Source organism: Chiloscyllium plagiosum, chromosome 9 (assembly GCF_004010195.1).
Source record: "Chiloscyllium plagiosum isolate BGI_BamShark_2017 chromosome 9, ASM401019v2, whole genome shotgun sequence".
NCBI classification, from domain to species: domain Eukaryota; kingdom Metazoa; phylum Chordata; class Chondrichthyes; order Orectolobiformes; family Hemiscylliidae; genus Chiloscyllium; species Chiloscyllium plagiosum.
This window is the reverse complement of record NC_057718.1, coordinates 44,928,215-44,942,780: the sequence shown is the minus strand read 5'-3', so window position 1 is coordinate 44,942,780 and position 14,566 is coordinate 44,928,215. Positions and strand designations below refer to the sequence as shown.

The window sequence follows — 14,566 nt, the reverse complement described above, 5'->3', positions numbered from 1 at the left end:
GGGGGGAGGTGGGGGAAGAGGAAATGAGGAAACTGTTGAAGTCCACATTGATGCCCTGGGGTTGAAATGTTCTGAGGCGGAAGATGAGACATTCTTCCTCCAGGCACTGGGTGGTGAGGGAGTGGCAGTAGAGGAGGCCCAGGACCTGCGTGTCCTCAGCAGAGTGGGAGGGAGAGGTGAAATGTTGGGCCACGGGCGTTGGGGTTGATTGGTGCGGGTGTCCCGGAGATGTTCCCTAAAGCGCTCTGCAAAAAGGCATCTGGTCACCTCAATGTAGAGGAGATTGCATCGGGAGCAACAGATACAATAAATGACATTGGTGGATGTGCAGGTGAAACTTTGATGGATGTGGAAGGCTCCTTTGTGGCCTTGGATGGAGGTGAGGGAGGAGGTGTGGGCACAGGTTTTGCAATTCCTGCAGTGGCAGGGGAGGGTGCCAGGACGGGACGGTGGGTTGTTGGGGAGTGTGGACCTGACCAGGTAGTCACGGAGGAATGGTCTTTGTGGAAAGCAGAAAGGGATGGAGAGGGAAATATATCCCTGGTGGTGGGGTCCGTTTGAAGGTGGTGGAAATGACGGCGGATGATGTGGTCTGCTCCACTCTCCTCTCTGACCTATCACCTTCATCCATACCCCCAATCACCCATTGTACTCTTTGCTACGTTCTCCCCAGCTCACCCCCGCTCCCATTTATCTCTCCATCTTGGAGGCTCCCTGCCTTCAATCCTAATGAAGGGCTTTCGCCTAAAATGTCGATTTTCCTACTCCACGGATGCTGCCTGACCTGCTGTGCTTTTCCAGCACCACTCTAATCTAGAAATGCTGAAACAGTCTTACTAAGTTTTTCACGCTTCTTCTAGTGGGGATTATTGTGGGCAACTGAGACAACCTGTGAAAAGATTCTATTTCTGGGATTAATTATCATACTTTAAGATGATATTTAAGATGAAGGGTTTTACTTATAAGTCGAAATCGAGTAATTGGGCCTAAAGCTCGTAACGTTGAGTTCTGAAGAGGGTCACTGGACCTGTAATGTTAACTCTGCTTTCTCTCCACAGGTGCTGCCAGGCCTGATGACTTTTTCCAGCAATTTGTGTTTGTGTAAGTGGGTCTTTTTTTTAACCAAAAGTTCAGAATAGATATTCAAATTTGCGGGGGTTTTGATTAAAAAAATGAGAAAAACACTACAGTTAATGGTCTAAAAGTTATCAACTAGAGGACAAATTTTCAGAAGAATGAGGCTAGAAGTTACAACAATTTTTTTATGCAGTAAGTTGTAAGAACTTGGAATATTAGGACTAAACGTAGTGACTATAGCAAAATCCATATTAGCCTATTGAAACAAATTGGACAAGTGAGTGAAGGTAAAGGGATAACTATCAAGGAAAAGGATGAAGGGAATGGAATTAAACAAGAAGCTCTTTTAGAGGATTGGGATGTGGGCAGAAAGGTTTCTGTTGCAATATTCTCTGACACTGATAGAGATTTTTATTTTAAATCAACCTGATTGCTATGTTATGTAAGTTAAAGCTCTGTGGCCATCACATCCTGCAGTGGGACTTGAAGCCAGGCATAGGGATATCACTGTACCACAAAGCCCTGAGCACAGTCTGTCACTTTAATGTTGGCATTAACTAATTTAAAGTGTATCAGTTAATGCAGGCTCTAAAATGTCAGTCAGAAAATCATTTACGGTCTCATTCTTTTATTTTCTAATATAACCCTTTTATGATTATGGTTGAAGGCTACAATAGAACAAATATTTGAAGTGATTTTAAATTTCAGTGGTGGCTATGAAATGCAGTTTCAATGGTGAAGAAAATGGGGAGGGTGTATAAAAGACAAATAAACTGCTATTATCTGTTACAAATCTATTAGTCAAAGTTAAAATCAATGCTATACTCTCAAATATTCATATACAAATGTTTAAATTCTGCATGTTGAGTTACACAGCTCCTTTCTGATATGGGAGCAGTTGGCACAAATAATTAAAGATGTTTTTGCATAGTTTCAGCAAATATTTTGTCCTTGTAGCATTAGGAATCTATATTTGTATCATATTAGCAAAATTGAAAATGCTTGATAATGTTTTTTGCCTAATGCATAGCCACAAATCAACACAGCTATTTACATATTATCTATGATACCTTTGGCTGATTGTAGCCTCTTGTAATGCATAGCCATATGATCTTGAATGATAAACTGTGTGGATAGCTTGCAGGATGATCCCAAACAAAATGCTGAAGAAACAAAGTAACACACAGTGATCATTATTCTTCATCAGCAAGTAATAAACCTATTGAATGAAGGTCACCTAATGACATTTTTAAAGCCTACTTCACATAATTTAAAACCAATTACTTCCTTTTGTTTCCTATATAGATGGAATTATGGGTTAAACCTTTCCATATGTTGGTAAACTCACTTTTATGAAGTTTCTTGGAGGTCTAAAGGGTCTTTTCATGATCTGATCCCAAATACACCTCAATAACTACCTACATACCCCTATGGTGCCCTTTTGTCTGATGCTAGCCTGATTCACCCACTCACAGTTGCCAGAAGGACTCATCACTAATAGGATCCCTAGTGCATGCATTGTCTTTAAAAGTATACTCAGTTAAACACTGTCAGTACTGAGCTGCTCTGCATGGTTTGTCACATTTGCTCTGGCCATGATAGGTCAGTGGAAACTGGCACTATGCTTTGCAGACATGGACCCTAGGTCTAGGCATTGAGGTATTGCAGAGGAGGGATGTCCTTTTCCCTTAGGATCAGCAGAGGAGTCCACAACACCAGACCTTGCCTGGGTCAGTGTGGTCTGAACCATCTAGAGGAACGTCCAGCAACAAAAGAATAAGGTCAATGACCTTCTTTGTGCTGCTATGGTAAATGCCACCATCCTCTCTGCTATCTCCAATTCAGTTTATTTCTGATACTGTCCCACCTCCCACCAAAACTCATTCTGTACCACTCTCACTATTGCATGTGACATTTTCCTTCACTTGCTCTTACCCACCCAATTCCCTCACCTACTGGGATACCTCAACTCCTGAGCTCCACCTGCTGCAACAGTGGGTAGCCACCCACTTTCACCTTACTCAATCCCTTCTATTCTCTAATTCCAGGGGAATTTTTTTCATAACAGAGCAAAATGGGTACTGATATGTGGTGGGATGCCTAGTATTCAGTTCCTCACTCCTACAAGGAGAGAAGCTTGATGCTGACTGCCATGCGTGGCAAAAATGTCTGTGTCCAAGCCTCTGGACTGACAATGGAGACTGCCTTCAACTTACTGCATCAGGGCCCCGGAATAGATGGGCCAATAGGCTGAGAAATGGCAGATGGAGTTTAATTCAGATAAATGTGAGGTGCTGCATTTTGGGAAAGCAGATCTTAGCAAGACTTATACACTTAATGGTAAAGCCCGATGGAGTGTTGCTGAACAAAGAGATGTTGCCAGGGTTGGAGGATTTGAGCTGTAGGGAGAGACTGAACAGGCTGGGGCTGTTTTCCCTGGAACTTCGGAGGCTGAGGGGTGACCTTCTAGAGGTTTACAAAATTATGAGGTGCATGGATAGGGTAAATAGGCAAAGTCTTCTTCCTGGTGTTGGGGAGTCCAGAACTAAAAGGCATAGGTTTAGGGTGAGAGGGGAAAGATATCAAAGAGACCTACAGGGCAACTTTTTCACACAGAGAGTGGTATGTGTATGGAATGAGCTGCCAGAGGAAGTGGTAGAGGCTGGTACAATTGCAACATTTAAGAGGCATTTGGATAGGTATATGAATAGCAAGGGTTTGGAGGGATTGGGTTGGGTTATCTGGTCGGCATGGACAGGTTGGACCGAAGGGTCTGTTTCCATGCTGTACATTTCTATGACTCTTGATTGAGGAGTACTTCCATTAGACCTTTGAAACACATGTAGCATAAGGTGCTGGCACATGATGCAGATGTGAGATTGACCTGATATGGTGCTGTACTGGTACATGTCCACCACCTCAGTGGATGACTGCTGACAACCATGACACGCTTCCCAGCTTTGACACCAAGTCAATACTGTGAGCCTGTTAGCTCTGGCTGAGGAGGCAAAGTGCTGAAAACAAAGCAAGATAGGAATTCTATGAGTATCTTGTGAAGCGCTAAATGAGTGTATGCTAAGAAAGCAAGCAATTCGCCCTGAATTTCAGCTTGGACCAAACAGTGAACTGGGACGCTCCATGCAGCAGTATTCCAATGTTAAGTGCCAGTGCACTCCAAAGTGCAGTGTGGCAGTGCAGAAGCGACATTAAGTGGACTGGTGATGTGCAATGATGGTGTAGAGTCACTGGAATGTGTTGATGACAGCATCCATGGATGTGCAGAGCATGTGGCTGCTGTCCACGGAAAATATCCTGAGATGTTGGTGCCGAATGTCCAAGATGGAAGTCTGGAGGATCAAGTAGTGAGCTAGGTATCCATGCTGATTTGCATGTCACAAATTCTTGACATCTAGTTTCTACCTGGTAGGTGAAGCCTGCATATTAATGAGGTGAAATTTGGTAAAAATGAGGCTGATAATGAGCAAAATCCTAGTTATAGATCTCTTGCTGCTTCATAATGAGAATTTCATCTTAATGTGTGGAATTTAGTTGGAAAATGTGACTTGTTGCTCCCGATGTCAAAAAAGACCTCGCTTGAATTTTCATGCAATTCTGTCATAATTCCCACAATATCCCACATCATTCTGAGGGGGAGATTTCACCCAAATTCATTGCTAGCCAGCCATGTGCACTGATGAACAATTTAACATTTCACAGGCATGACACATTGAAACTAACAATTTTTATTTACACAGAGTGAATGCTTCTATAGATTATTTGTACTCATCAAATATATGTGATCAAGTTGTTTGATTTCAGTGGGACTTTAAAGGATGACATCAAATTTTTAAAGAAATTTATCCATTTTAGCTTGTAGTGCCATAGTGGATCATTCCATCTTCTGCCAAAATGAGTTTTTATATAGAAGAGCAATAGGGGTACTTGGCTTCTCAATTTATGGTGAGTGAAATCTACATTCTGTTCATATGAATATTTTCTGCAAACAAGCCAGATTGTTGGTTTGCAATCATGTGTCATCTTATTTGAATTTTTAAATCTGTTTGTGTTGAAGATAGGAGACCACATATGGTGGCAGCTGCAACATTGCTGATATATGCAATAGCGATTCTCTGACTCTGGGTCACTGCAATTTAACTAAATAATAGACAATGGGAAATGTTATATCGAACGGAATATGAGGTACATTTATGACAGCAATTGTTAACCCAAAAGACAAATTATCTGTTGAAAGATTTGTAAAGTGCACCTCACTGGATGTCTTCTGAAAATGTACGTCAAATCACAATATTTTCTTTACCTATATACTTTTCTAACTTCCAAAAAGGCTATCAGCTTAACCAAGTTGACAAGCTGTTATCATCCTTCGTGGGTTATGCACTAATTTCATTCACAGTTATGAACTTTGGAAGTAAAGCACATGCAACATCGGAATTGCCCTTGTACAAGAATTATGCGCCAGTTACAACTCTCCAGTCCTCTCATCTCAAAGGATTTTGCAATATTATGCTATCTGCTGTTATTTTACTACATGTGAAATATTCCAGTTAGAGTTTTATTTCAATGAACCATGCATACACTATAAAACTATGACTCTCCTTTATATTCATTTAAAAACTTTTCTGTAAAAACTAAAAGCCAAACAGTATACATTTGAACATTCTCCATTTTGATAAAATAAAAGTAAATTGAACCAAATTTACAAAAGGCAAATTCAAAACAGCTCATTAGTGCAACATAAATAGAACGAAATGGAGGGGATCAAATTGAAGTGTCATTTCTGGGGGAAGTAATGTGCCAACCAGCCCACCTTAAAACCCAGTGCCCACCAGCCTCTAAAAGCTTCAAGCATGCCATCAGACACTGAGCTTTCCCTCTCCAAAGACACATAGGCATGTGGTAACTGCAAAAGAAGGGTATGAAGTCAGGAGTTATTGTACCCTCCTCCATTCCACTGCCACTGTATAGACTTATAATGGCTACTTTAGCCTGGTCCAGGAGCAGACACATAGGGAGGTCCATTGGACTTGCCTGCCCACCTCAATACCAGGTGGATATCATCAATATCGACTGTAAACTCACCAACGTCCATAGTGACCTATACATCTTCACACCTGTAAAGACTCCATTCATTCACCCAGTTTCTCCGTCTTCATTGCCTCTGTTCCGATGATGCCAGCATATACAAGGGGGTCTCTGAAATGTCTACCTTCTTCCTCAACTGGAGTTCCCCCACCACTGGATTGATAGGCCCTTCAGCTGTGTCTGAGCTATCTTCCACAATTAGGCCCTCATCCTTTCTCTTTCCACTCACACCACTGATAGGATCCCCCTCATCCTCACTTACCACCCCATCAGCATCCACATCCAAAGGATCATTAGCTGCCATTAGCCTCACAGAATGTCCTCCCCTCTCTTGTCAGTCTTCCACAGGAACCATTCTGGGACACCTTGGTCCACTCCTCCTCACACCCCCAAACACATTCCCATGCAATTGCAGAAGGTACAATACCTGCCTGTTTACTTCCTCCCTCCTCACTATCAAAAGCCCCAGACACAACTTCCTGGTGTTTTACCTGCACTTCACTCAATTTAGTTTACTGCATTCACCACTCACAATGTGCTCCTCCTCTATACTGGGGAGACAAAACACAGACATGGCAACCACTTTGCAGAACACTTACATTTTGCCCATATAAATGACCCTGAGCTTCCTGTTGCTTGCCACTTCAACACACCACCGAGCTCCTTGACCAACATCTCTGTCTCAGGCTTGCTGCGGTGCTCCAGTGAAGCTCAGCACAAGCTGCAATAAACATATTTCATTTTCTGCTGGGACCTTGCTGTCTTCACAACTCAATATCATGTTCAATCACTTTAGGTCCTGAACACCGTCTTCCTTATCCTCCCCTGAACCCCAAACCCAGGCCTTGTGATCACATGGGCTGCCACCACAATAGCCCATTATGAGCCACTAATGTTCCCCATTAGTAGCTTTTCATTCTTCCACGTTAACTATTACCTTTGTCTGCCCAACTGCTATCTCCACCTATCGTTTACTCCTCCCCTTACCACAGCTTCAGCAGATATACCAACCCCTTCTTAGCCACAAACAGCTCTGAAGAAGGGTCACTGAATTCAAAACATTAACTGTGCTTTTTCTCTAAAGATTCTGCCTAAGGTGCTGAGTTTCTCCAACAATTTCTGTATTTGTTTCAGATTTCCAGCATCCACAGTTCTTCATTTGGTTTTGTTTTAAGACTGGATGCCATTTGGTAGGATTTGAGTAAGAACGGTTTGATCACTTTCCTGCGTAATCCAATTCTTTAGGATTATACTGAATAAACAGCACAGGAAATGGCCATTCAACCCAAGTAGTCCATGCTAGTGTTGATGTTCCACTTTAGCTTGCTTTCATCTTGCTCCCAACTTTGCTCATCTAAGTGTATAATTATTACCATCTATTGCCTTTTTCTCCATATGTTTGTTTAGTTTGCCCCAAAATGCTTCAATATCATTAATTTTGTCAACTCCCTGTGGTCATGGAGTTCCACTCTTTGGGCAAATACGTTTAATAGGTCTCCAAATAATGGAAGACAAAGAATGAGGAGCAAATCTACAAGAAATCATAGATCCACAAGGACTATACAGTGGTAATACTTAAGAACTTCAATTACTGAAAAGTCAATTGGGCTAATATTAAAGGGTAAGGATATTGGTGGTAGCAAAGAAAAAGAAAGTTAAATACGTTTAGGATAACCTTCCTTGTCTAGTACATTCTTGATCCAACCCGATAGAACCATCAATAGATCTGGTAGTGGGGAATGACGTGGGTCAACTGGACCAAATGTCTATGAGGGAATATTGGGTACCAATGGGAACAGTTGGGCATGAATGATCATCAAGTCATAAGGTTTAGATTAGTGATGGAAACATAAGAAGCAATCTAATGATGAGTAGGGATCTAGCGAGCATAAAGTGAAACTGAAGACTAGCAGGAAAAAATGATAATGGAGCAGTGGGTGATGTTTAAAGACAGAAATGTTATAATACTGGGCAAGACGAGGATACTTAATGCGACTGTCATGTTTCCTAAAGATGAAGATGCTGACAAAATATCAGTAGAAGAGTAGAGGTAATGAATCAGTTGAAAATTGAGAGGCAGTATCTTCTGCAAGTTTGCCTTTGCTTGAGAGTGCATCCGTCACTTGGTGTAGAGGGTTAGCATCCCAGTTTGCAGTAGGAAGGCAGTGAAAGGCCTTCTTTAATCATACAATCTTGCCTCGACACAGAAGTGATGCCAGAGGATTGCAGGGTGATAAATGTAATACATTTCTTCAAGAAATGATGTAAAGACACTCCAATAACTACAGGCCATCAATTTAACATCAATGGCAGGAATGGCTTCGGAAATAATAGGAAACAAATCATCAGGCATGAGGTGAGGTTTGACTTAATTAAGGAGAGCCAGCTTGAATTTGCAAAATGCAATTTGTGCTTGACAGTTGCATTTGTTGATGAATTAACAGACATTGTTGATGAAAGAGTGCATTGACATTAACCAGATGAAACTTAAGGAACCATTTAATGATGGAGCACAGAAGAGGTAGGTGAGGTCCTAAATGAATTCTTTATGTCGGTATTCACCAAAGAGAAGGAATTTGTGGAGGCCCATCTCACGGAAGGGAGTGTTGAACTAAACCAAGTTGTTATTTAAAACAAAGAGGTGTTGTGCATCTTAAAAAGTATTAAGGTAGATAAGATCTTGTGTCCCGATGTGATCTATCCCAGAATATTGACAGAGGCAAGAGAACAAATTGCTGGAGCATTGACAGATATCTTTGTATCCTCTTTGGCCACTGGTGAGGTTCCCAGAGGATTGGAGAATAGTCAATGCTGTACCATTGTTTAAGAAGGATTGCAGGGATAATCCAGGAAATTACAAGTCTGTAAGCCTCACATTGTTGGTAGGGAAATTCTTGGAAAAGCTTCTCAGGGACAAGATCTATACACATTTAGAAGCAGATGGACTTAAAAGAAATAGAACAGCATAGTTTTGTGTGGGGTTGTGCCTCATTAAGTTGATGGAGTTTTTTGAGGAGGTGATGAAGATGATTGATGAGGGAAAAGCGATTGATGTTGTCTACATGGGCTTCAGTAAAGCTGTTGACAAAGTCCCTCATGGCAGACTGGTGCAAAAGATGAAGTCACCTGGTATCGGGTGAGCTGGCAAGATGGATACAGAACTAGCTTACCGTAGGAGACAGAGGATAGCAGTGGAAGGATGCTTTTCGGAATGGAGGGTCGTGATTAGTGGTATTCCACAGGGATCAGTGTTGGGACCTCTGCTGGTTTGTGTTCTACAAAGATGATTTGGAGGAAACTGTAGCTGGTCTAATTAGTGGACGATACAAAGATGGTGGAGTTGCAGATAGCGAGGAGGATTGTTAAGATACAGCAGGATATAGATCAGTTGGAGGCATGGGCAGAAAAATGGCAGATGGAATGTGAGGTGATGCATTTTGGAAGATCAAGTATGGATGGAAATTGTACAGTGAATGACAAAACCCTTAGGAGTATTGATATATAGAGGGATCTGAGTGTACAGGTCCACATTTCACTGAAGGTGGCTGCGCAGGTAGATAAGGTAGTAAAAAAGGCCTATGGTATGCTTGCCTTCGTTGGAAGAGGCATTGAGTATAAGGATAGGCAAATTATGCTGCAGCTTCATAGAATTTTAGTTAGTCCACACTTGGAATATTGTGTACAGTTCTGATCACCACACTACTAGAAGGATATGGATGCTTAGGAGAGGGTACAGAAAAGGTTTACAAAGAACAAAGAAAATTTACAGCTCAGGAACAGGTCCTTGGCCCTCCAAGCCTGAGCCAATCCAAATGTACTGTCTAAACCTGTCGGCCAATTCCTAAGCATCTGTATCCCTCTACTCCCCACCTACTCATGCATTTATCCAAACGCATCTTAAATGAATCTACCGTGCCTGCCTCTACCACCTCAGCTGGCAATGTGTTCCAAACGCCCACCACCCTCTGTGTGAAGTACTTGCCGCGTGTATCCCCCTTAAACTTTCCACCTCTCACCTAGAAATCATGACCTCTCATTATTGATTCCTTCACCCTGGAAAAAAGCTTGTCTTTATCCACCCTGTCTATACCCTTCAGGATTTGATAAACTTCAATCAGGTCTCCCCTCATTTTCTAATGAAAATAAACCTTACCTACTCAACCTATCTTCATAGCTAGCACCTTCCATACCAGGCAACATCCTCGTAAGCCTTCTCTGCACCCTCTCCAAAGCATCCACATCCTTTTGATAATGTGGCGACCAGAACTGTACACAGTATTCTAAAGTCTGGATTAGAGTGGTGCTGGAAAAGCACAACAGTACAGGCAGCATCCGAAGAGCAGTAAAATTGATGTTTCGGGCAAAAGCCCTTCATCAGGAATACAGGCTGTATTTCTGATGAAGGGCTTTTGCCCGAAACGTCGATTTTACTGCTCCTCGGATGCTGCCTGAACTGCTGTGCTTTTCAAGCACCACTCTAATCTAGACTCTGGTTTCCAGCATCTACAGTCATTGTTTTTACCACAGTATTCTAAATGCGGCTGAACCAATGTCTTGTACAATTTTAACATGACTTGCCAGCTCTTATACTCAATACCCCGTCCAATGAAGGCAAGCATACTATATGCCTTCTCGACCACTCTATCCACCTGTGCGGCAACCTTCAGCATACAATGGACCTGCACTCCCAGATCTCTCTGCCCATCAACTTTTCCCAAGGCCCTTCCGTTCATTGTATAATTCACTCTAGAATTAGTCTTGCCTAAATGCATCACCACACATTTGCCTGGATTTAAATCCATCTGCCACTTTTCCACCCAACTCTCCAGTCTATATATATCCTCCTGTATTCTCTGACAGTCCCTCATGCTTTCTGCTACTCCACCAATGCTCGTGTCATCTGCAAATTTGCTGATCATACCAACAGTGCTCTCTTCCAGATCATTTATGCATATTACAAACAACAGTGGCTCCAACACTGACCCCTGTGGAACACCACTGGTCACCTTTCTCCATTTTGAGAAACTCCCTTCAACTACTACTCTCTGTCTCCTGCTGCTCAACCAGTTCTTTATCCACCTAGCTAGAGTATCCTGCACACCATATGACTTCACTTTATCCATTAGTCTACCATGGGGAACCTTATCAAACGCCTTACTAAAGTCCATGTATATGACATCAACAATCCTTCCTTCATCTATCAATTTGGTTACTTCCTCGAAGAACTCTATAAAGTTAGTAAGGCACGATCCCCCCACACAAAACCATGTTGCCTATCACTGATAAGCCCATTCTTTTCTAAATATAAATAGATCCTATCCCTCAGTAACTTCTCCAGCAACTTTCCCACCACCGACGTCAGGTTCACTGGCCTGCAGTTACCCGGAATATCCCTACTACCCTTCTTGTACAGGGGGACAACATGAGCAACTCTCCAGTCCTCCGGCTCTTCATCTTTATTTAAGGATGCCACAAAGATATCTGTCAGGGCCCCAGCTATTTCCTCTCTCTCGCCTCCCTCAGCAACCTGGGATAGATCCCATCCGGTCCTGGGGGATTTGTCCACCTTAATAACTTCTAGCCTACCCAACACATCTTCTCTACTTATGTCAACATGATCCAGACTAATCAAACTTCTATCTCTAATCTCAACATTCATCATGTTCCTCTCCTCAGTGAACACTGATGCAAAGTAATCATTCAGAATCTCACCCATTCTCTCAGGTTCGGCACACGGCCTTCCTTCCTTACTCTTTAGTGGACCAATCCTTTCTCTAGTTACTCACTTGCTTCTTATATAAGAATAAAATGCTTTGGGATTCTCCTTAATTCTGCTCGCTAAAGCTAATTCATGACCCCTTTTAGCCCGCTTGATTCCTCGTTTAACACTTGTCCTACTCCTCCAATATTCTTCCAGGGCCCATTCTGTTCTTAGCTGCCTAGACCTTATGTATGCTTCCCTTTTCCTCTTCGCCGGTCGTACAATTTCTCCTGTCATCCACAGTTCACGAATTTTGCCCTTCCTATCCTTTGCCTTCAATGGGACATGCCTACCCTGCACTATCTTTAACCTATCTTTGAAAGTACCCCACATCTCAAATGTAGACTTCCCTTCAAATAGCTGTGTCTAATCCACATTTCCGAGCTCCTGCCTAATTTTGATATAATTGGCCTTGGCTCAGTTTAGTTCTCTTCCCTTGGGACTACTCTCTTCTTTATCTACAAGTATTCTAAAACTTACAGAATTGTGGTCACTGTTCCCAAAGAAATCTTCTACCACAACTTCTACCACCTGCCCTGGCTCATTCCCCAGTACCAGGTCCAATACGGCCCCTTCACTCTTCGGACTATTGACATACTGTTGTAGAAAATTCTCCTGGACGCTTCTTACAAATTCTACCCCATCCAGACCTCTGACATTAAGTGTATCCCAGTCACTGTTGGGAAAATTAACAGGATGTTTACCAGGATGTTGCATAGTATGAGGTATTTTAGCTATGAAGGAAGATTGGATAGATTGGGTTTGTTTTCACTGGAATTGAGGAGGTTGAAGGAATGACTTAATACAAGTTTCTACGATTGTGAATAGCATGGATAGAACGGAAAGTACAAGGCATTTTCCCAGAGTGGAGGGGTCAGTTATCAGGGGACACAGGCTCAAAGGTTTGGGGGGAAGTTTAAAAGAGATGTGTTTAAAAGAGATTAAAAAAGAAGGCAGGTTTTCCCACACAAAAGTTGGTGAGTGCCTGGAACAAGCTGCCAGAGGAGATGGTGGAAGGTTGTGCGAAATAGTTATTTTTAAGACTGAAGGATAGTAAGCTGTAGTGTTCCCCATGGGTCAGTACTCAAGCCACTGCATTTTTATATGTATAAAGTATATGTATTTTCAAAACCTAGATTGTGGAATACAGAGTAGAATTTCAAAATGTGGGCATCTTTGTGGCAAACAGTGAGGGTAGTATCAGTTGACTGCACTGTAAAATAGATAGGCAGGCAGTATGGGCATGCAAGTGGAAAACAGAATTGAATTCAGAGAATTAGTCTCAAGAAACCTACCGATCTCTGCCTTGAACCTGATCAATGCTTGAGCTTCCACTGGCTTCTGGGATGGAGATTTCCAATGTTTCACTACCTTCCAAGTGAAGCTATTTCCCCTCAGATGCAAAAGACCTGAGATTATCCTGAAATTGTGCCTTGATTGTCACCCCTATCTATAATATCCTATCTATATCCATCCTGTCACTTACTGTAAGAATTTTGTGAGTTTCATGTTACATAATTTCCCTTCCTACAGGACTGCATTCAATCTCTCTACAATTGATGGATCTGTGCAAAGCCCTCTATGGTAATCAACTCTCTGACAATTTAGTTCCATCCACACTGAAAATCAATCAATTCCTTTCTGTTAAGGCTCTGTTTCATCATGGGAGAGCAGAAGTGGAAAAATGTCTTCAAAAAACCACTACCTATTTAAATCATAATGAATTAATGCAGACAATGTTCATGTATACAGAGTTGTTCCCACTGATGTTCTAACATTGATGGTAACACTTTTATTTCATGAATAAACAACTTTCATGAGCATCACAAACTTTAAATGAACTTTAATGGTGCATTATTTTGTTAATGGAATTTAGCATTACTTCCCCCAAGTGGCATTCAATGGTGTTACCATCACTGAATCCTCACTATCAACATCCTGGGGTTACCATTGACCAGAAACTGAACTGGACAATTCATATAAGTATTGAGGCCAGTAGAGTAGGTCAGACACTGGACGTCTTGCAGTGAATAACTGACCTGTTGATTCTTAAAGCATGTCCAACATCTGCAAGGCACAAGTCAGGAGTGTGATAGAACACAGAGGAACCTCGATTATCCAAATATCAATTATCTGAATTTTGGATTATCTGAAGAGGTGTTTCCAACACTAATCACATCTTTTGTTTACGATGATTAAAAATGACCTCGGCTTACTGAAATGCTGCTGAGAACGGTCATAGACATCAATGGGAGTCCAGGCACCGTCTCCAAATGACTGACCTCCTGCCCTCTCTCTCTCCCCAAACTCTCTCTGGAGTTCTACACAGGGTGTACACTCTGAACTGCCCTTCCCCAGATAATCTCCCCAACATTGTCCTGTACAGGGCAAAGGAGCAACCTGTCAAAAAGTCGCAGTAAAAATGTGTATGTTGGTGCATGTGTGTTTATGGTATTTTATGACTCACCCTCTCCCCCCACCCCCGCCTCCAAGGCAGCAACAATCTTGGTGTTGGTATCCAGTCTGGCTGCCCTGGAATGGGGTGGAGGTGGAGAGGCATGACGGAGTGCTAACAGGGACAGGGTATCCGGGTAGAACAGGGGCAGGGGCGCGGATGGTCGGTGG

At 42.3% G+C, this 14,566-nt stretch overlaps 1 protein-coding gene across 1 annotated transcript in view; it reads right to left on the bottom strand.

The window, feature by feature from the left end:
• Positions 1-14,566, bottom strand: part of LOC122553181 (spermatogenesis-associated protein 7-like) — a 92,612-nt gene that overhangs the window by 54,911 nt on the left and 23,135 nt on the right. The window contains exon 3 of the mRNA XM_043696768.1: positions 2,148-2,240. Within this exon, the coding sequence (XP_043552703.1) occupies positions 2,148-2,240 (93 nt within the window). The remainder of the gene's footprint in view (positions 1-2,147; positions 2,241-14,566) is intronic.